Source organism: Pipra filicauda, unplaced genomic scaffold (genome assembly GCF_003945595.2).
Source record: "Pipra filicauda isolate LSUMZ 115617 unplaced genomic scaffold, ASM394559v2 scaffold51_size4534324_pilon, whole genome shotgun sequence".
In the NCBI taxonomy this organism is placed as follows: domain Eukaryota; kingdom Metazoa; phylum Chordata; class Aves; order Passeriformes; family Pipridae; genus Pipra; species Pipra filicauda.
The window spans coordinates 3,753,904-3,771,227 of NW_024104665.1; the positions used below are offsets into that span (position 1 = coordinate 3,753,904).

The 17,324-nt window shown below is 37.5% G+C and overlaps 1 protein-coding gene across 4 annotated transcripts in view; it reads right to left on the reverse strand.

Annotated features, from left to right (window-relative positions):
- Positions 1-6,782: 6,782 nt before the first annotated feature.
- SRBD1 (S1 RNA binding domain 1) overlaps positions 6,783-17,324 on the reverse strand; it is a 123,825-nt gene continuing 113,283 nt past the window's right edge. For all 4 annotated transcript variants that reach the window (XM_027723420.2, XM_027723422.2, XM_039386968.1 and 1 more), the window contains 2 exons: positions 9,564-9,748; positions 6,783-7,768 (listed from right to left, as the gene is read on the reverse strand). In XM_027723420.2, coding sequence (XP_027579221.2) covers positions 7,479-7,768; positions 9,564-9,748 — 475 coding nt within the window. In that variant the 3' untranslated portion in view covers positions 6,783-7,478. The remainder of the gene's footprint in view (positions 7,769-9,563; positions 9,749-17,324) is intronic.

A 17,324-nucleotide genomic window follows, 5' to 3' on the forward strand; every position in this document is an offset into this window, starting at 1 on the left:
ATAGAATGGGATTGAACCCACTGGAACTGGACTTAGTCCTACCTTCTGCTCCTATGCAGTTTTTAGTTTCTTGTTTTAAGAACCACCCAGGAGATGACATAACATCTCTGGAAGACCTTCCTTCAGGCTGCAAAGGGCCTAGAGAAAATATCATCCATATGCTTATCCTTGGCTTTTTATAGCTATGCTATGGATAGGCACACCACCATTGCCTTGCCTGAGATGAGGTAATCACATAACATTTCCCCTGTGGAACCCATGCCTTGTTTCATGCAGTGGAAGGGCATTCCAAAGAACATGCATAAACTCTTCCCAAATTTCAGGTGCCTGATTTGTCAGTTTAAGCCCTGATCTTTTATTACCTTTTTCCTCGTGTAAAGATCATACAATATCAAGAAGTTCTCCTTGAATAGACAGACAGTTTGTGGAGCGCTACGCCTTCCCCACACAGTTGCAATCCCATAACCACCAAATCAGTTAGTACCATAAGTGTCACCCTGATGATAAGGGAAGTGTTCTAGTATTTCTCGCAACAAACCCAGATACAAGTTACATTAAAAGGACATAGAACATATGCTGAAATAATGAAATTGTACTTACACTTGAAAATAAACCTCTGCAGTGCTGTGGTTTGCCCAGAAGTGAATAACTCACTGCAGATTAGAGGAGAAAAAAAAAATGGGAAAAAAAGACCAGCAGAGAGAAATAATGATAAATCAGTGATACTCTGTTCAACAAAGACAAGAGAGAAGACCTGAAGAAGCCACTCCTCTCCTAATTGGAAAAGAAGCATAACTGTTTCAGAGGGTTTTAACTGTGGGCAACCTTGGTATTGGAGATGAGCTGAAGCTCCACTCCCAGAGGTGGGAATTTTTTTATTGTTGTTTTGCTGATCTCTAAAAAGGGTCACATTGTCACTGGTCCACTCGAGTCTGCAAGCAATGGAAGGCATACAAAGTGACACTGGTCCTCCAAGAAACACACTACTGCAACTTGATCCAAGTGAGAAGCTTAATACTCTGAAATGTGGGAAACAGATTGCAACAGAGACTGTCAAGGATTTCCTGTTGCCAAGGCAGACATTTTCCTTTCCTGTCATTTTGAATGACACAAAATTCACTTTCTAAGCTTTATGAATGACATAAAATTTGAAATTAATTTTATAAGCTTTACTACCTGCTCTTCCTTTCCACGAAGAGTGCCCACATATCATCTCACAGAAAAAACTAAGACTCCATCAACAGCAAACATTGAATGATGCTTCTTTCAGCTCTTACACTATCAGTCATTTTGTGTCCCAGAAAACAAAAGGCCTCATAAAACATATTGAAGATTAACATGCCTGGCCTACTGCGGATCAATTCTAAACTAGGCAGTCCATAAGAGACAGCACCCTGAGAACAGGCTCAAATTTAAAACCAGGTAACTGTCTCAACTATAGAGCATACCAGGAAAGATGGTCTTTCAGGTAAGCAAAGATTCAGTTTCTATAGAAGTAATGAGCATCTGCTTACATAAAGAGTTAAACACCAGTGCAGATCTTAAATTACTGATTCTGTGCACTCTTATAAAAAGAAATTCAACCCAGTATACAAATAGCTGGATTTCCTGCTATTTTCAGCTTTCAACTGGTTCTGCATCTCCCCTCCCACGCACTAAAGATAACCACAGAGTAATTTCAAGTGATCAAATAAAGCTTTGATAAACTGGTCTTTCAAGGACTCTTTCTGCTGGGTATAACTGAGCACATACTTTGTGTTTCTCCCACTTGAAGCCAGTTAGTTCCATACTACATTTTAGTAGCAATATGCACTGATATGAAATATGCAATTTCCATTAGCTATAACAAATACTTAGTTTTTTATCTTCATGTGAGGTACAGGAAGCAGGAGACAACTAGGTTCAGATTCTATTACTACTACATTACCATTACATTACTACCATTTGCATTTCATCATCTTAAATCCATTCCCATAAGACCATTTACTTCTTCAGGATGTTCTTCCCCAAATCCCTCCATTTCCTTCCATTTCCCCTTTCCTGCCCTTCCCTCTCCTCATCACACAAAAAAGCAGGAACAGTGCCAATATACAGCCTCTGGTATGTGGCAGTTTCCGCTCTCTGCCAAGCTATTCCACGCATTTAATTCTGAGGTGAAAATACTTTCCTAAGATTTCACTTCTATTTGGTCTTTGTAAATGACCCCCAAGCATAACAGTTCCTCTCATGACATTATTTCCACATACCTCATTGTGAGTCATATGCAAAAAAATTCACTGCTTGACCACAAAGGCAGACATAGTCTTTACTAGAAACACGACTGCTGATGAGATATGAAAATTCAAAACTCCAGTTTAGCTGATTGCACAGTGAAAACAATTTCCATTTAGTAACATACTAGTGTAGTAGGATAAATGGATCTGTAAGATAAGGATAAAATAACACTTTGACTAACTTTTCTGAGGTGGTGATCTCCTCATTACTTGTTCAAGACAAACAACATCTCCATAATTAAAAGCCTGAACTCAACCAGATCTAATAAAGCTAAAGAAACCATGGGGATCCTCGGTTTACTAAATGTTCCTTTCTTTGTTCTTTCTTCTAGGGAATAACAAGAGAGAGAGACAAAACAAACAAATATAAATAATAATTAATTGGACTGTTCTGTTGAACACGCCTTAATCTTCTTTAGTTCCAGAAGCTGAATAAGGTAAAAGCTCTAACTAGTGAAACAAGGGGCAAGGCAGCCAATTTCAAAAGCTTGCTATCCCCTAGTCAGGGATAGAGAGCCGGTAAGAGGAAATTTAAGTGCTTTACCCTGAACTTTTGGTTAGGTTTAAAATTCCCAGTGGGATTCCTTGTACTCTGGGCAAGGTCACCAGCCCTCTCTCATTTCCATATAGTGGAGAACCTCTTAGGATTCTTGATGCAGCTAGAAGACACCCACAGGAGACCTAATAGTTCTAGGAACAGCATGAAACACAATAGACCTGATTAAGAGCAGCAATCCCCATTGTGCAAGCTCACACAGAAGCAATACTCCAGCACTGGTCCCTCCCGAACTGAAGAATTACAACTGTTATTTCCAAGTTGCAGAAGCTGTAGTTGTGTTTGTGGTGCAATACATAGACTCCTTACGATTTGCTATTCAATACTCTAGGTCTCTACAGATTGTTATCAGTTGCAGAAAAGTTTTATGAGAAGAGGTTGACCTGTTACAAGTGACTTATATCCATCTGAAAAAATAGCCAACCAAAGTTCCAACATGGATTAGATGGTCAGGTCCTAGGAACAGTTGTGAAAAAGCAGCATGCTCCAACAGCTCCCTCTCAGGACGGTACCTGTAGCCAGCATACAGTTGCAAAATCCACCAGAAGAACCATTTGGAGGCTAAACTGGAAACAGGCAACCAAAATGCTCTAAAACTAGTCACTGAGGTTTGCTGTAAGAAATGCAGACACATCATTTACTTGCAAAGCTCTGTACAGTATGGATTCACAAGGATTTCTCAAAATGAAACACTTCTAAACAGTTACAGCTTCTACATGCCCGAGAGGAGGGTGAGGAACAGTTGGGACCAGTAAACCAAGGTGCTTTCGAACCTTTGGGTGATCTCTAATCAGGAGGAGTGGAATTACTGACTCGTCTAGCTTTTGCATACCCCTGAGGACACACCAGTTCCCTCATAGCTCTTTAGGAAACCTTGAACAAAAGAGAGTAACGTGGACTGGCAAAAGCAAGCGGTTCCATCCACGGTCTTAAAGGATTGATAATTTTGAAGTTGGATGTCCTTAAGTAAAGCTAAGTAGCTACATAAATTACCCTCATGAAGGTTAGAAAAGCAAGGTGCTGTTCAGGCTGAACCAAGAACTCACTCAGCACTCACGTCACAGTGGGTAAGGCTCCTTATATAAAGCTCTGAAATTAAGCAAATATGATTCATGTTTGGTTTCTAGCTTCCAGGCACAGTTTCTAAGTGTATTTGTTGTTAAATAAATACAGACACCAAGTTCAAGATGCAGTACCACAAAGCTGTTAGATTATTTGTTCTCCTGAATATGCATTACTTTCACCTGGTATGCAGTTTTGCTAATGCAAGTACCCCATAAAGCCCCAAATTCCAGCATGTCTATATGCCATATGGACAAGCTTCTCCAACCGTCTGCTCCTCATGGAAATTCTATTTGTTTTCCTATTGATTTTATTATGTTTAACAGCATACTAAATCATTCCTGAGGTTGACAACTTTCTGGAAAATTGATATATGCTGTCTAAAACTGCCTGAGGCAGGAATAAAACCAAAACAAATGGCTTCTTTTAAACTCTTGATTTGCATTACTACAGCCAGGCATACAAGTGCCATCTTGCTTAGTAGAAGAATTCTTCTCCTTTGTGTAAAATCTGAAGCACAGGAAATCTTTAGAAGTTCTTCTTATGGATCTGCATATTAGGGGAAGGTGATTGCAAAATACCAGACTATTTGAGTGAGGGTGGGACTAAAAAAGCAGATTGTCATCCAAGATCAATGGGTGGATTTTCTCTCTGGGGAGAGGTGGAACTATGTGTAGATGCCTTGGAATCTACAGCTTAAGGCAAAAGTAGAATTTTTAATGAGACTTAAAGACTCATATTTAATTCTTCTCCCAAGAAACTGTACTTTAAAGCAATTAAGTAAGATCAGGATGAAGCAGGGAGTTGTTTGTTTTAAAATTTTGAAGGCATCACCATCAAACAGTATGGAATTTGTTTCAAAGACTGGACTTCATCTCAAATGAGAAAAAAATTCTTGGTTCAGAAACTAAAGGGGAAGATGAATTAGAGAAAGCAGTTTTGATGCTTTGATGTCAGAAATCTGAACACCACAAGAATTCAAGAGGAAAATCGATTAAGAAGAAATAATTTTTAAATCTCCAAAGGTCTGAAAAAAACTAAGAAGGTCATATGCACACATTTTCATCTCTGTTAGACTCCCATTAGGCTGTTTTAACTGCTGTGTTCTGGCAAAAAAAGAAAGGAATTTCAATGGAAAAATATTTTTATGGGAAGTAGTTAAGGCACTGCACTGACAAATAATGACACTACATTTGTGGAGCTGCAGACATTTAAGACATATGACATGGAGTCATGTACTTCCCATTTTGGTGTGATTAAACACATTCAAACAAATGGAGATGATATTTTCCTACAGGGCCTGTGATGACACAGAATAAGCTTCTGTGTTCTACTGTGGAGAAACCAAACTACACATGAGTATGCACATTGAATTGTGAGTAAGGAAGAAACCTCCTGTGAGTTAACAGGGAGAAAAATAGTCTCAAGGAGATGTTTTGCATGTAGAGAACCTTATGATCATCCAACACACATACACAAAAGTGCAGAAGATGCTAGAGTCCTCATGATAATAAGGATTAAAAAAAATAGTACAAAAAGAGAAAATACTCTTCATATTTACCATTGAATTGAGCTTCTGGAGATCAAGTTTATCTCCTTCTTAGAGAAGGTCAAGCAAATCCAGTTAATTTGCTAAGTGCTTAGATATGTAGAGATCATATCTAAAGCTCAGCAGAACTCAGATCAATGGAGATACCCCTGTAAGTGAACATATTACCTACTTTGCATCTGCGTTTTCCAAGACAGTAATATGGTATCACAGTTTATAAATTCATACCAACAACATTGCCCTTGTAGAAGTATTACAGGAAAATTTCAGAAGGCCTGCAAAACATGATCCCAAGCTTTTACACTAATAGAAAATGGTTGTTTTTTCTTTGGTAGACAAATGCAGTGAAGCTAGTAAGATCTGTCGCCTTTTTTCCAACCGCTAAATGATCCCATTATCTCTAAAATACACTGTCTACAGCTGGCTCTTAATTTTGAAAATTAAAGCACAGAGCTGGGAGATTAAATCATGCCAACCTTTTCCTAACTAGTATATAGACCCTGTGCCAACAGCTTGTTCTGGTTCCGGCCAGGACACAGTTAATTTTTGCAGCAGCCAGGCAGGAGCATGGCTAGGACACAGAGGTTATTCTATACCACCATTTCATTGCCAGGGGTGGGGGTGAAGGGAGTCTTCTCCAAGGAAAAGGGGTTCCTTCCAGTCAAGTAAACATGGTGGAGGGAGCTGGCTAGTATTGATTGTCTCTTGTTGGGGATGGGGGGAAAGGGAGTGTGTGTTAAATGTGAATCATTTCTTTTCTTCACGAGTACTCTTCACGAGTACCGTTGCTGTTACTGTTCGTTTTCTTATCTCATTGCTGTTTCCAGTAAAGTGTTCTTATTTCAACCAGTGATCTTTGCCTTTTGAAACACCACCAAACCACCACCAAACCAAAAAGTTTCTAGTTGGAAGAAACAAACCTCATGCACTAGGCACTCCTAGCAGGAAACACTAAGCATTCTTACTAAAACAAAAGTCTAGAAAAGCTTTTCAAGCCTCTAACAACAGCAAAATGATTTTTACAGAGAATCATGCCTTCGCAAACATTGGCTGTGAAAACACGTGTTGAAAAATTATTCTCCACTCAGAACAGGCAGAAAAATACATTATATCAAAGATGGAAAAAACATTAATGTCAAGTTGAAGGAATCCAAGACAGAGCAACGTCAGGCCATGGGCTGCAGTCTGGTATTACAGCTCAGGAAAGTGCATAATGTTCAGAAGGTCAGGCAAGTGCATCCTCACAAGCTGCATCCTTAAGTTGAAGTGTTACTGATTGAGAACATGTTGGAAAGAAAGATAACTAGGACTGTTAAATCACTTGTAGAACAGTACACTGACAAAAGATGGTCAGAAGTGTTTTTATTTTGCACAAGAGTAGAACAACATAAATGTCTTTTGACACTTCTAAGCAAACTTCCTTAAACTCCAAGGTACAGTCAACTGTGTTAATCAATGATAACTGAACAAGCAAAAACAATACAGGTAAACAGACCTCCTGTAATGTTGGTCAAATAAATTAAAGCTGAATATTTCTTAACCATCAATAATTTTAGCAGATGCTCTTTTTTCAGTCTACTTTTCAAGCAACGTCATGACCACCAGCTTAAAAAGATCACTTTTTTCTCCTAGGTGCCCTCTTTGAGACTCTCAACCACAAAACAGGCAAACTGAATGGCTGTTTTTTGGAAAGAGAGCTGTAAATATGTCTGCTCATGCAGTATTGACTAAAGATTAAGACAGCAAAACTTGCACAGACAACAGATAAGAGATCTGTCTGACAGCCCACTGGAATTTCATTTGGTCTGCAGACAAAATAACAAGGTTGCTTGGAGGTAATCCAAAAAACTGTTCTACCAATTATTAACAGAAAGGATTAATGAAATGTGGAAAAACCTAAAACGAAATAAAGAAAGAAAAAAAAAAAAAAGGCTGAAGGTTTCAACACTCTCATTAAACGCCTCCATCTCCAGAACCTTGCTGACATTACTCATTTACATAATCCTTTAAAATGAACACTCAGTGACTGAAAACCCTCTCATAAAACACGAATAAGATCCAACGTTATCCTCAATCGAGGAATATCAACATTAAGCACTTTAACTTCAACTCTTTCTCCAGGACCTAGGCTGAGGCTTCTTCTCTTCTTCACTTTAGAAAGTTTTGCTTCAGTTATGTTTCGTGCTGGAATCAAACCCGCTCTTCCCACACCAATATCAACAAAAACTCCAAACTGCGTCGCATTTTCAACTTTTCCAGTCAGAACAGCACCAACACTTAAGTCTTCAAAGCACACTATGCTTCTCTTGAAATCAGGTTTATCAAAATCTGTTATAAGAAACAAGAAACACAAGTAAGACTCTGGAGAAAAAGGGTTTCTAAGGTTTCTGAGTTGTTTCCAGATGATAAGAACTCCTCCCAAGGTAGCTCTAAGGTCCTAAGTACTGCTTTCAGAACCTTTTTTAAATAAAGACCTATTTGTGATAAACAATTTATTTCTTGTATTTTATTTATAACTTTAAAAGACTTTGATTAATGGAGTAATGAGTATAGTGACTCCATGGTATGAAACTATCATGAGGGGATCAGAAGTGTGTTGTATAGTAGCTAGTGACTGAAATATCCTTTACTCTCTTTTATTTGCTTACAGATCCACTGCTGGCCAAGGTCGAGCCCATCAATGATTGTGCCTCTGGGATATGTATTTAAAGGGAAAAACCCCCTGTGCAACAGCAATTGCAGCCAGAGAGAGAAGTGAGCACACGTGAGAGAAACAGCTCTGCAGACACCAAGGTCAGGGAAGAAGGAGGAGGAGCTCCAGGCACCAGCTGCCCCTGCAGCCCACCACGGTGGAGACCATGGTAAGGCAGATTGTCTCCCTGCAGCCTATGGAGCCATATGGTGGAGCAAAGATCCACCTGCAGCCTGTGGAGGGCCCCACACCAGAACAGCTGGATGCCTGAAAGAAGGCTGTGACCCCATGGGAAGCCCACACTGAAGAAGGCTCCTGGCAGGACTTGTGGACCGGTGGAAGGAGAAGAACATGGTGGAGCAGGTTTTCTTGCAGGACTTGTGACCCCATTGGGGACCAACACTGAAACAGTCTGTTTCTAAAGGACTGCACTCTGTGGAAGGCACCCACGCTGGAGCAGTTCATGAAGAACTGCACCCCACAGGAAGAACTCTCAATAGAGAAGTTCACACGGCTGTACAAGTGTATGAACTAGGTTGTCCACTCCAGTCACGGAGTTTGTCTAAAGTGATACTGAATGTACTAGATCAGCAAAATATTAATATTTCCACCAAGGATTCCCTTTTGTGTCCCTATGTTAATAGTCTATCCTATTATACAGACCACCAGAACAAAACGAGACATAGAAAATACACATTTTCAAGATAGCTAGTGGGAAATATTTATAAAATATGCACAGAAACTATTAATGAACCCAAAAAAAGGGAGGCAGAAACATTGGTTTGGGTTTTTATAAGCATAAATTTATTATTTATTACAAGCCTGCATCTTCGCTGCCTACCTTTATCTCTTGCTGTCGTAAGAGAATCCAGCTGTAAGTTGCACTAAATGACAGCATCTCCAGATGTTTTACCTCATTACTTACCTCATCTTTCTTCTCCTCCACCTCAAACTGTTCAGTACTACTGCAGGTTTTAACTAAGGTAGGTCATGAGCCACATGTTACAGTTACACTTGTCACCAAGAACTAGTGCAATAAAAGAGCAGAACTACACACTACTATATTACTACCCCACAGAACTTTATTACTATTTCACCTTGGTCTCAGCATTCTCCTCTGTGATGGAGAGCCAACACGGATTTAATCAGCACAGAGTTAACATATTGAAACTATTTCATTTGTTAACAGCCATACAACTCCCCTTCCTATGGCTGAAAATGCCGTGATTTAAACAGGATTCACACTCCTTACCTACAGAACTAGAAAGAAACATCTGACTATGATATAACCTTTACCTTGCCTGAGAAAAGAAATGGAGTTTCATGTCCATGAAAATCTACTACTACTTTAGAAGAAGAAAATGTGCTGTTTTAAAACTGGTAGAGTAGAACAATCAAACTGAGATTACAACCTTCCAAACCAAGGTTTACCTGTACGAATGTCATAGCCTTCAGGCTGAGTCAGACCATCAATGATCAGCTGCAGTGTGTGCACTGTGGTATTCAGCCTCTTGGCTGTGCCTTCCAGTCCTTCCCTTTCAATTACTGTATTTACTTTTTGCTGCATATCCGATTTTCCTATGTCATTTGCGTTTCCTCCAATCAAGGATAAAAACCTGGGAAATTCAAACAAAGATGGAGAGATTAGAAACATCCTTTAGTGGGAACTGAACCTTTGCTCTATTTAGGGCTTTTAATTACTTTTTCATTGATGCATGAACAAAATTTTTGATAAAAAACATGAACAGTGAACAGTTTCTCAAGTCCATATCCTCTCAACTCATCACTGATCTGACACATAAACGGAAACTTAGAGTCTATCTGTATTCATGTATCTTCTGGAATAGATCATAAAACTAGAAGTAAAATTTTAAAGTGTAAATAAATCTCTTCTCAGATCAACGATTTAATCTCACGATAAAACCACACTTCATTATGACTGAAAGATGTCTTTTACCATGAAAGTTCCCTAGAAATAAGTGAGAGTTCCATAACACTGTCATTTTTATTGTCACTCTCATTCAAATTAAAATGAATGGCCATTTAGTTAAGCAACAATGAACATTCAGAATATTAAATTAATATGAAGAATCTTTAACCCAACTTAAAAACTTCATATAAAATACTTCCCTTGTCTATGAACTCCATGATTAAGAACAATTAGTTTTTCAGAAACTAGGTAGTCATCAAGTCAAAGTATTCACACACCGCAAACACACTTATCTTTTCTTATTGTCACATATATACCCACACTGCAAATTGAGACAAATTTGGACTGGCATGTAAAAAGCTGAAAAGAAAGACCTTAAAATAACTATGACTTGACCTGTGATCCCTTTTTTTCTTTTTAAACAAAAGAAGAAAACCCAAACACAATTACTGAGGTTTTTAATTCTGCCATGTTGGTACATGTCTAAGAAGCAGAGAGAAGAGAAGACAAAAATTCACATGCAGACCCCATCCTTATCAGCAGTGATGCCTTAGACAATGTTTATTTATCACTGAATAAACATCCTTATTTCACTGAAAGACTTGAAAATGTACACCAAGACTTTAATGGATATCAACCAATGAAAATGAGGATGCAGCTCATAGAAGCTAGGACAAATTGTACTAAATAAAGCAATTTTTTATTTTCTCAGTAGATGCTTCAGTTGTCTGTCCTGCTGCCCTGATCTGCATCTCACCATGAATAAACCTCTTCTACCCTGCTTTATCATGTTCCTTACTTTGGGACAGAGGCACATACTTTTTTGCATGTTTTCCACCACAGCAGACAGGTAGAATTATTGACCCTGTCCTGCAGAGTCCGAGTAAATGTTCCATCCAAATTCCTAAAAGAGATCTCTCCTTTCTATCCTTATCCTGCTTCACAACAGGTGTAAACTACCAGCCTCAAAAGAAGTGCTGACCAGCAGGTTCATGCCCTGCACTTGGCAGGAGACATTCCAGCTCTCTTAAGAAAGCAGAAGCCCCTGGTACTCAACCTTCTCCCCTCCCATCCCCCAAAATACCTGCTGTGCTTTTTATCAAAACCTGAGGCTAGTATTTCTTTTATCAGGAGACCCAGTGGGGTTTTTTATTTTTTTTTTATTTTTTTTTCTCTTTTTTAACCCAAGGAACCCAACTGAGATTATTTCAGCTGGTGAGCAATAAAAAGTTACATGGACTGAAATACAGAACTAAATTTCTTTTTGAGAAAATATAAATTGAAGAAACATAATTAAAGGAATATCTGACTTTCAGTAAATCACAAAATTAATCTTTGAGCATAAGGGCAAAGCTTAGCTTAAAAATGTCCACTAATTTCACCAAAAGGAGGAACATATGTTCTAAAAGGATGTAACATCTGTTACAAGTGGCTGTCAGGACTTCCACTTCTACACTGAGTTCGAGTGCAAGCATAGTGATTTAAGTGTACTGGTTGCTCAAACACAAAGATTTGCATTTAATAGTGATAATTTTCCTATTAAATTTTTTAGTGCATACACACCTTTCTTATGGCAATGTATGAAGAAGAAAATTAATAAGGACTCAGGGAATGGTGCTGTTCTCAGGATGAACTGAATTTTGTTTTGACTGTATTTCAACTTTTGACACCACTTTTTAAAGTAGTTTAAGGTGGTTTTGAAGCAAGGTACATAACAAAACAGATGTAAAATGGTTTATAATATTAAATGCAAAATTATTTATAATATTAAGTGCATTTTTTCCTGCAAACTAACAAAAAACTACCACTACTACTCAAATATTTTGTCTAATAATATATATGAAAAAAATCAAACATTCTATGAAGTCATTTTCTTTCAATCTCAAAAGAGCATCAAAAGTGGTTGCAATGATAATACTGAAAATGAGCATAGACCCAGGTGAAGGACTCGTCCCAAAAATACTGGAGGCTGCTGGCTGCTTACACTGATGGATGGACAATGCCACACCAGAGCACTAGTGACAGGCGGCAGCTGCCCCAGCTTTGACTGACATGCCAGATGTAACATGACAAACCCGACCAGCCTCATGACTCAACCTTCTAAATAATGTATGCTTTACCACCCACCCCTATAAACAAGTTTGCTGACATTCACATACTTGGCTTTATTTCACTTCAAATGGAAACTCAGCTTGAGTACGTCCAAGTAACATTTTCTCACCATTAGAATTTCGCAGAAGCGCATTCACTTTGTAAAGCAATGACGGGCTGGGTTTGGCCACTAGTAAGTGCAACCACATGGAACAGCCAGCACCATATATTAAAAAAACCCTGTTACATACAAAACTGACCAATGTGTGGATAATGCAATCAGAGTGAATGGTGCTATGTGCACACCACTGCAAGAAAACCAGCCTGAAACAGGACACAACCCAGGTGCCTGAGTCTTCAATTACTATTCATGAAAGACATTTCAGCCCCCTGGTCCAATCCCAAATTATCAATCTGATATCAAAAAGGATTCCTCATCTAGGCAAGGGTGGTAGGTTTGGGCCCTACATTATCAATTACAGTTGTGCAAATAACTTATTAATGTGGTTACTGCTCACAATAAAATTTTGGCCCTACCTGAAGGTGATGCTTAAACATCTGCCCAAGTCTAAGTACAGGAGAAGTCCCACCAACTTCTACAGAATTTTAATGCTCTAAAAATCAAGCATTTTGTTAAGGATATTTCAGAATTATGAGGTACATGTTATAGGTAGAACAGAGCCCAGCATGCACATACATACAGAAGAAATACTCTTTATAAGAACCAATATTAGTTTTACTTTGGAAATTCTCACATTTCAAGGATAGGTTTTGGTAAAAACTATGTATTAAAGTATTTCCAAATTAAAGCAACTCAGTGATTAGAGATGCAGGTAATTTTAAAAATACTGTTGAATCCAGTTATATATTTAACGTATCATTTTCATTGAAATGAACATAGCCTGCAGGCACTTGGAATAAAAAAAAAAATCAGTATAAAGCACACATCTCTGATTGAACAGTGGTGCATTATATTGATCATTTCTATTTTTAAATGTCATTGCTAAGAACAAAGTTAAATGTTTCCTTATTAAAAAAAGCAACCCAACAACTTCCTTCAAGAGTTATTTCAAGGTCACAGTAACAACAAAAGTAACAACTCCGAAGTCAGAAAAAAAGGGACATAGTTGGTAATAAGACTGGGATATGGCCATGTGGGAAAAGAGAGGTTTCCCTGAATTTATATATTTTGATCTTCGTAAAGTTAAACTATATCACTACAGTCCTTAAAATATCTCATCCTATTTGTAACTGACAGTTCCAGCTGCACAACATAGGAACATGAATGATCTGTGCAAAAATGAAAGCCCTTCAACTATTTTCCTGCCTAAATATATGAAATAAATAATATGTTGCAGTAGTTCAAGTGCTATGTTTATCTACTACAAAGATAAGACCTAAAGGAAAGTTAACAGAAATGGGAAAGATGAGATTTTTTTTCTGAAGTGAGGTAATTTTTATAAGACATACTACTCTCACTTCCTCAAATGCTGAGTATCTGAGTAAATAGTGAACTTTCTGCATAATATACATCAACTCAGATAAAAGCTACCAGAGTCTTAGGAGAGTCAGAACAGAGTGAAATTTAACTAGTTTAGATCTTTAAGTTTTATGGTTTTGAGATTTAGAGGATACTCAGAAACCTCTGCAATGACCTTAGTTTTAAAAGCAATCTTTGCAGTCTTACAAGACCTGCAGAGAATGGTCATGGATAAATCACTGATGTTTTCATTTAATACATAATTTCATCCATCTTATCCAGATAAAGAAAGAAAAGTAGCATAAATGTAACAAATAAGCACATCATGTTCACTTAACATACACATCTGCACAAAATTACAGCACAGTCCTTGCAATGCTTAAAAGATAATGCAAATTTCGGTGGAATGCAAAAAACAGTCAGAAAAGAGTAAAAATATTACCAAGGGAAGCCTCCAGTAAATTTTTAAGAAGTTACTCTAACCCTCCCTGAAAAGCTTCTTATAATGTGCAGGAGTTCAAAAGCTTTGCAAGGGCTTTAGTCACAGTCATTTCTGTTTTATGTAATCATTTCCAGCAACACGACTTAAGAGCTGGGAGCACTGGATTCATTACATTACAGCAACATGATATGCCATTACATCTTGTCACAGTGGACACATGAATTAATGGTAAAGCAACATAATCACTTTGAAAACAAAACAACTTCGCATCAGCATGCACTTTGTTAGGTAAAATGTACATTTATGACAGTAGCAAACAAGTTATGCAGACATGTTTTAGTAATGTTTTGAAGTGCAAAAGCATTAATTGTATAATGCAGACGTTGACTGCCCTTGTTCTCACGAGTGATAGAGATCCTCAATTTTTGACTACTGATGCAGATTATATATCAAACAATATTTGAGCATTACTCTCTGTAATTAATTGCTAGACACAGAAAGCTAAAGTTTCAAACATATCTAAAACTACTTATGTGGTTTAGCCAGACAAGGTTATTTAACCAATATATTTTTTCCCAAATGCATAAATTATTAATATTTGACTGCATGCAGAAGGCCAGAAAACCCTCAGTTTATGACATTTTGAATGTATAAATCTAAGAAACAATGAGTTTCTAAATCAGAAAAGAAATTCTGACACAGTTACACTGCAGCACAGTCACTTTGTTACCATACTATTAGGCACACTGTTGTTAGCTGTTTTCATGACTACTGATATATCACATAACTGGAGCGTAACCCGAGATACAAAATAGTGAAACATGATTAGCTATCCACAAAGAACTAGTACTACAGTTATAGGAGATAATTCCATTAAAAAGGTCTCGTGGAGTTTTTTCCCATATTTTTTTTTTAAATGCAACCAGTGGGAAATTATGTAAGTTCCAAAAATTTCAACAAATTACAAAAATACCATTTGATTTATGGGTCAAGTATTTATAGTGTAACTGGAGCATAATTCTTTGTTATTTCTAAGTTCTTCTAATCATTCTTGTTAACTGTATTTTACATCACATGAAAGTTTTAAAATGTCTTTATTGGATGGCAATTAGTGAAAGTCTTTTCTGCTCTTCTGTTTATTGACAAGATAGCTGTCAAAAATATGCCCTCTAAAAATCCAGCTAAGTTAGTAGTAAAGCCATGTGAATGAACTGGCATTCTAAAGTGATGAATACACTCTATTATTTATTAGACTTAGTGGCCCTAATTCTGCAAGTGTTCCCCCTAATTAGGGTTAGCCATTTCCTAATGGAAATAATGATAAAGGTTCCCTAGTTGACTGAGCTTCACTTTTTCAAGTTTTTTTTAAAAGATATGTAAGACTTTATTAAATATTATTTTGCACATTAAATAGCTTAAATACACACACGTGTGTGTACATGTAACTACAGTCTCATTGAAGTGGACAAACGATGTTTCTGATGACTTCTTAGTGAATTTAAGGAAAGGCATCCTACTACAGCACCAGCTCCTATCCTCTGTAAAATACTCACATGTAGACTACATTGTTAAATAGAACACAGCAATTTGTTTTCATTACTCAAACTCCACACCAAGGAACTATTCCCCCCGACTTCTATTCCTCTTAAGCATTGCCTCAGTTGCTCAGTGACAACTAAGGGACCTGATCAGAGGCAAGCCAGCCTGACAGAGCTGGAAATGCCATCAAAGGACAAGTGTCCAGTTGCATAAAGGGCAGTAGAGGAAGTCCTCTTTCTTTCGGTGGCCTCATCAGCAGTTTTCCTTCTGCATTTTCATATGTGCCAGTACTTGCCTTCAAAGTTAGCAAATGCAGCTTTTCAGCCTAGCAAATGAGATGCTATGGATCAGCTGTTACATTCACCCATGCAGAATACTAGAAACACCAGAGATATCTGAAATACAATTGATCTGCCTATGATGGAATATAACAGGTTTTCAACATAAATGCCTTGCTGAAATGAGTGCCAAATCAAAATGTTTAACTTCAGTGAAGAAAAAGCACATGAATGAGTGCTTGTTGAATTCTCCTGGTATTTTGAAGTCCTGCTGGAGATATCAAGCAGCATCACGTGACATGACAAGGTATCAAGCAGCATTCACAGACAGGAATCTTCACTGCAAGTCACTCTGCTCAATATATCCAAAACTCTTCTTAAGGCATAACCAACCTCAGTGAGCAGGACTTTCCTCTACCAGGCACAAGGAACATCCTCACCTGCATTATTCTAAATCAGAGCTTTAGGTCTTTTATACTTGCAAAGTATTTCTATGTCAGGCTAAAATACAACCTGTCTGCCAGATGCTGCAAACTGTGAGCAGCAAAAACACATTCTGAGTGCCAACCTTTAGCAAAAAGCATTTTTATGAGATTTAAATAAAAAAATCAGCAAATGTTAAAATTCAGTCATATGAAACCAACAGCACCCAGCAGACTGATAGAACAAAGAAACAACACTGCATTTTCTTTCCAACATTTTGGTTTATAAGTATAACCTGGTTGTAACTTTTGGGGACTTCCTAAATGTTTCCTCGGTTTTCCTACCAATTCTTTTACAGTATGTACCAAGAAATTGGATATGCTCTACATATTGTATTAATTGTGGTGATTGTAGAAGATTCTGCCACTATAAACTGGTTTTCACATATACACTTTTAAGAAACTTAAAGTACAGTTCTGCTTTGGAGAAAAATAGGCTGTCTATAAAGTTTTGAGGTTTTAGGAAACTCTGATTCAAAATATTTAGAGGTGTTCGTAAGCTTGATCACTGCACATGACAAAGCCAAGCTTTGACAGCGTGGAAACCATGAACAAAAATGTTTTGGTCTTCTGCAGAGTGTGTTAAATCACCAGTAGGATGTTTTCCAATTATTTTACAGAAATTGCACAGATTTTCAGTTAAGATGCTTAAATGCCATAAATCAATCATACCAGCACCATTTGTGCCACTGCAGTAAAGATTACATCAGTGTTTCCATTATAAAAACCCTATTTTTCAGGGGTTTCTAATTCAGCCATAAAAATTGGCTACAGCCTGAAGCTTGGCAACCAAAATCACCACTTGGGAGTAATTCTTTTAACTGTATTTTTTTTTTAACAGATTGGCTTTTCAAGATACAAAATAGTTCTGAAAAAGAAAATGAGTGGTTTCAAATTTGGTGAATTTTTATCCCTCAAAAACATTGTTTTAAAACTGATAATTTTGCATG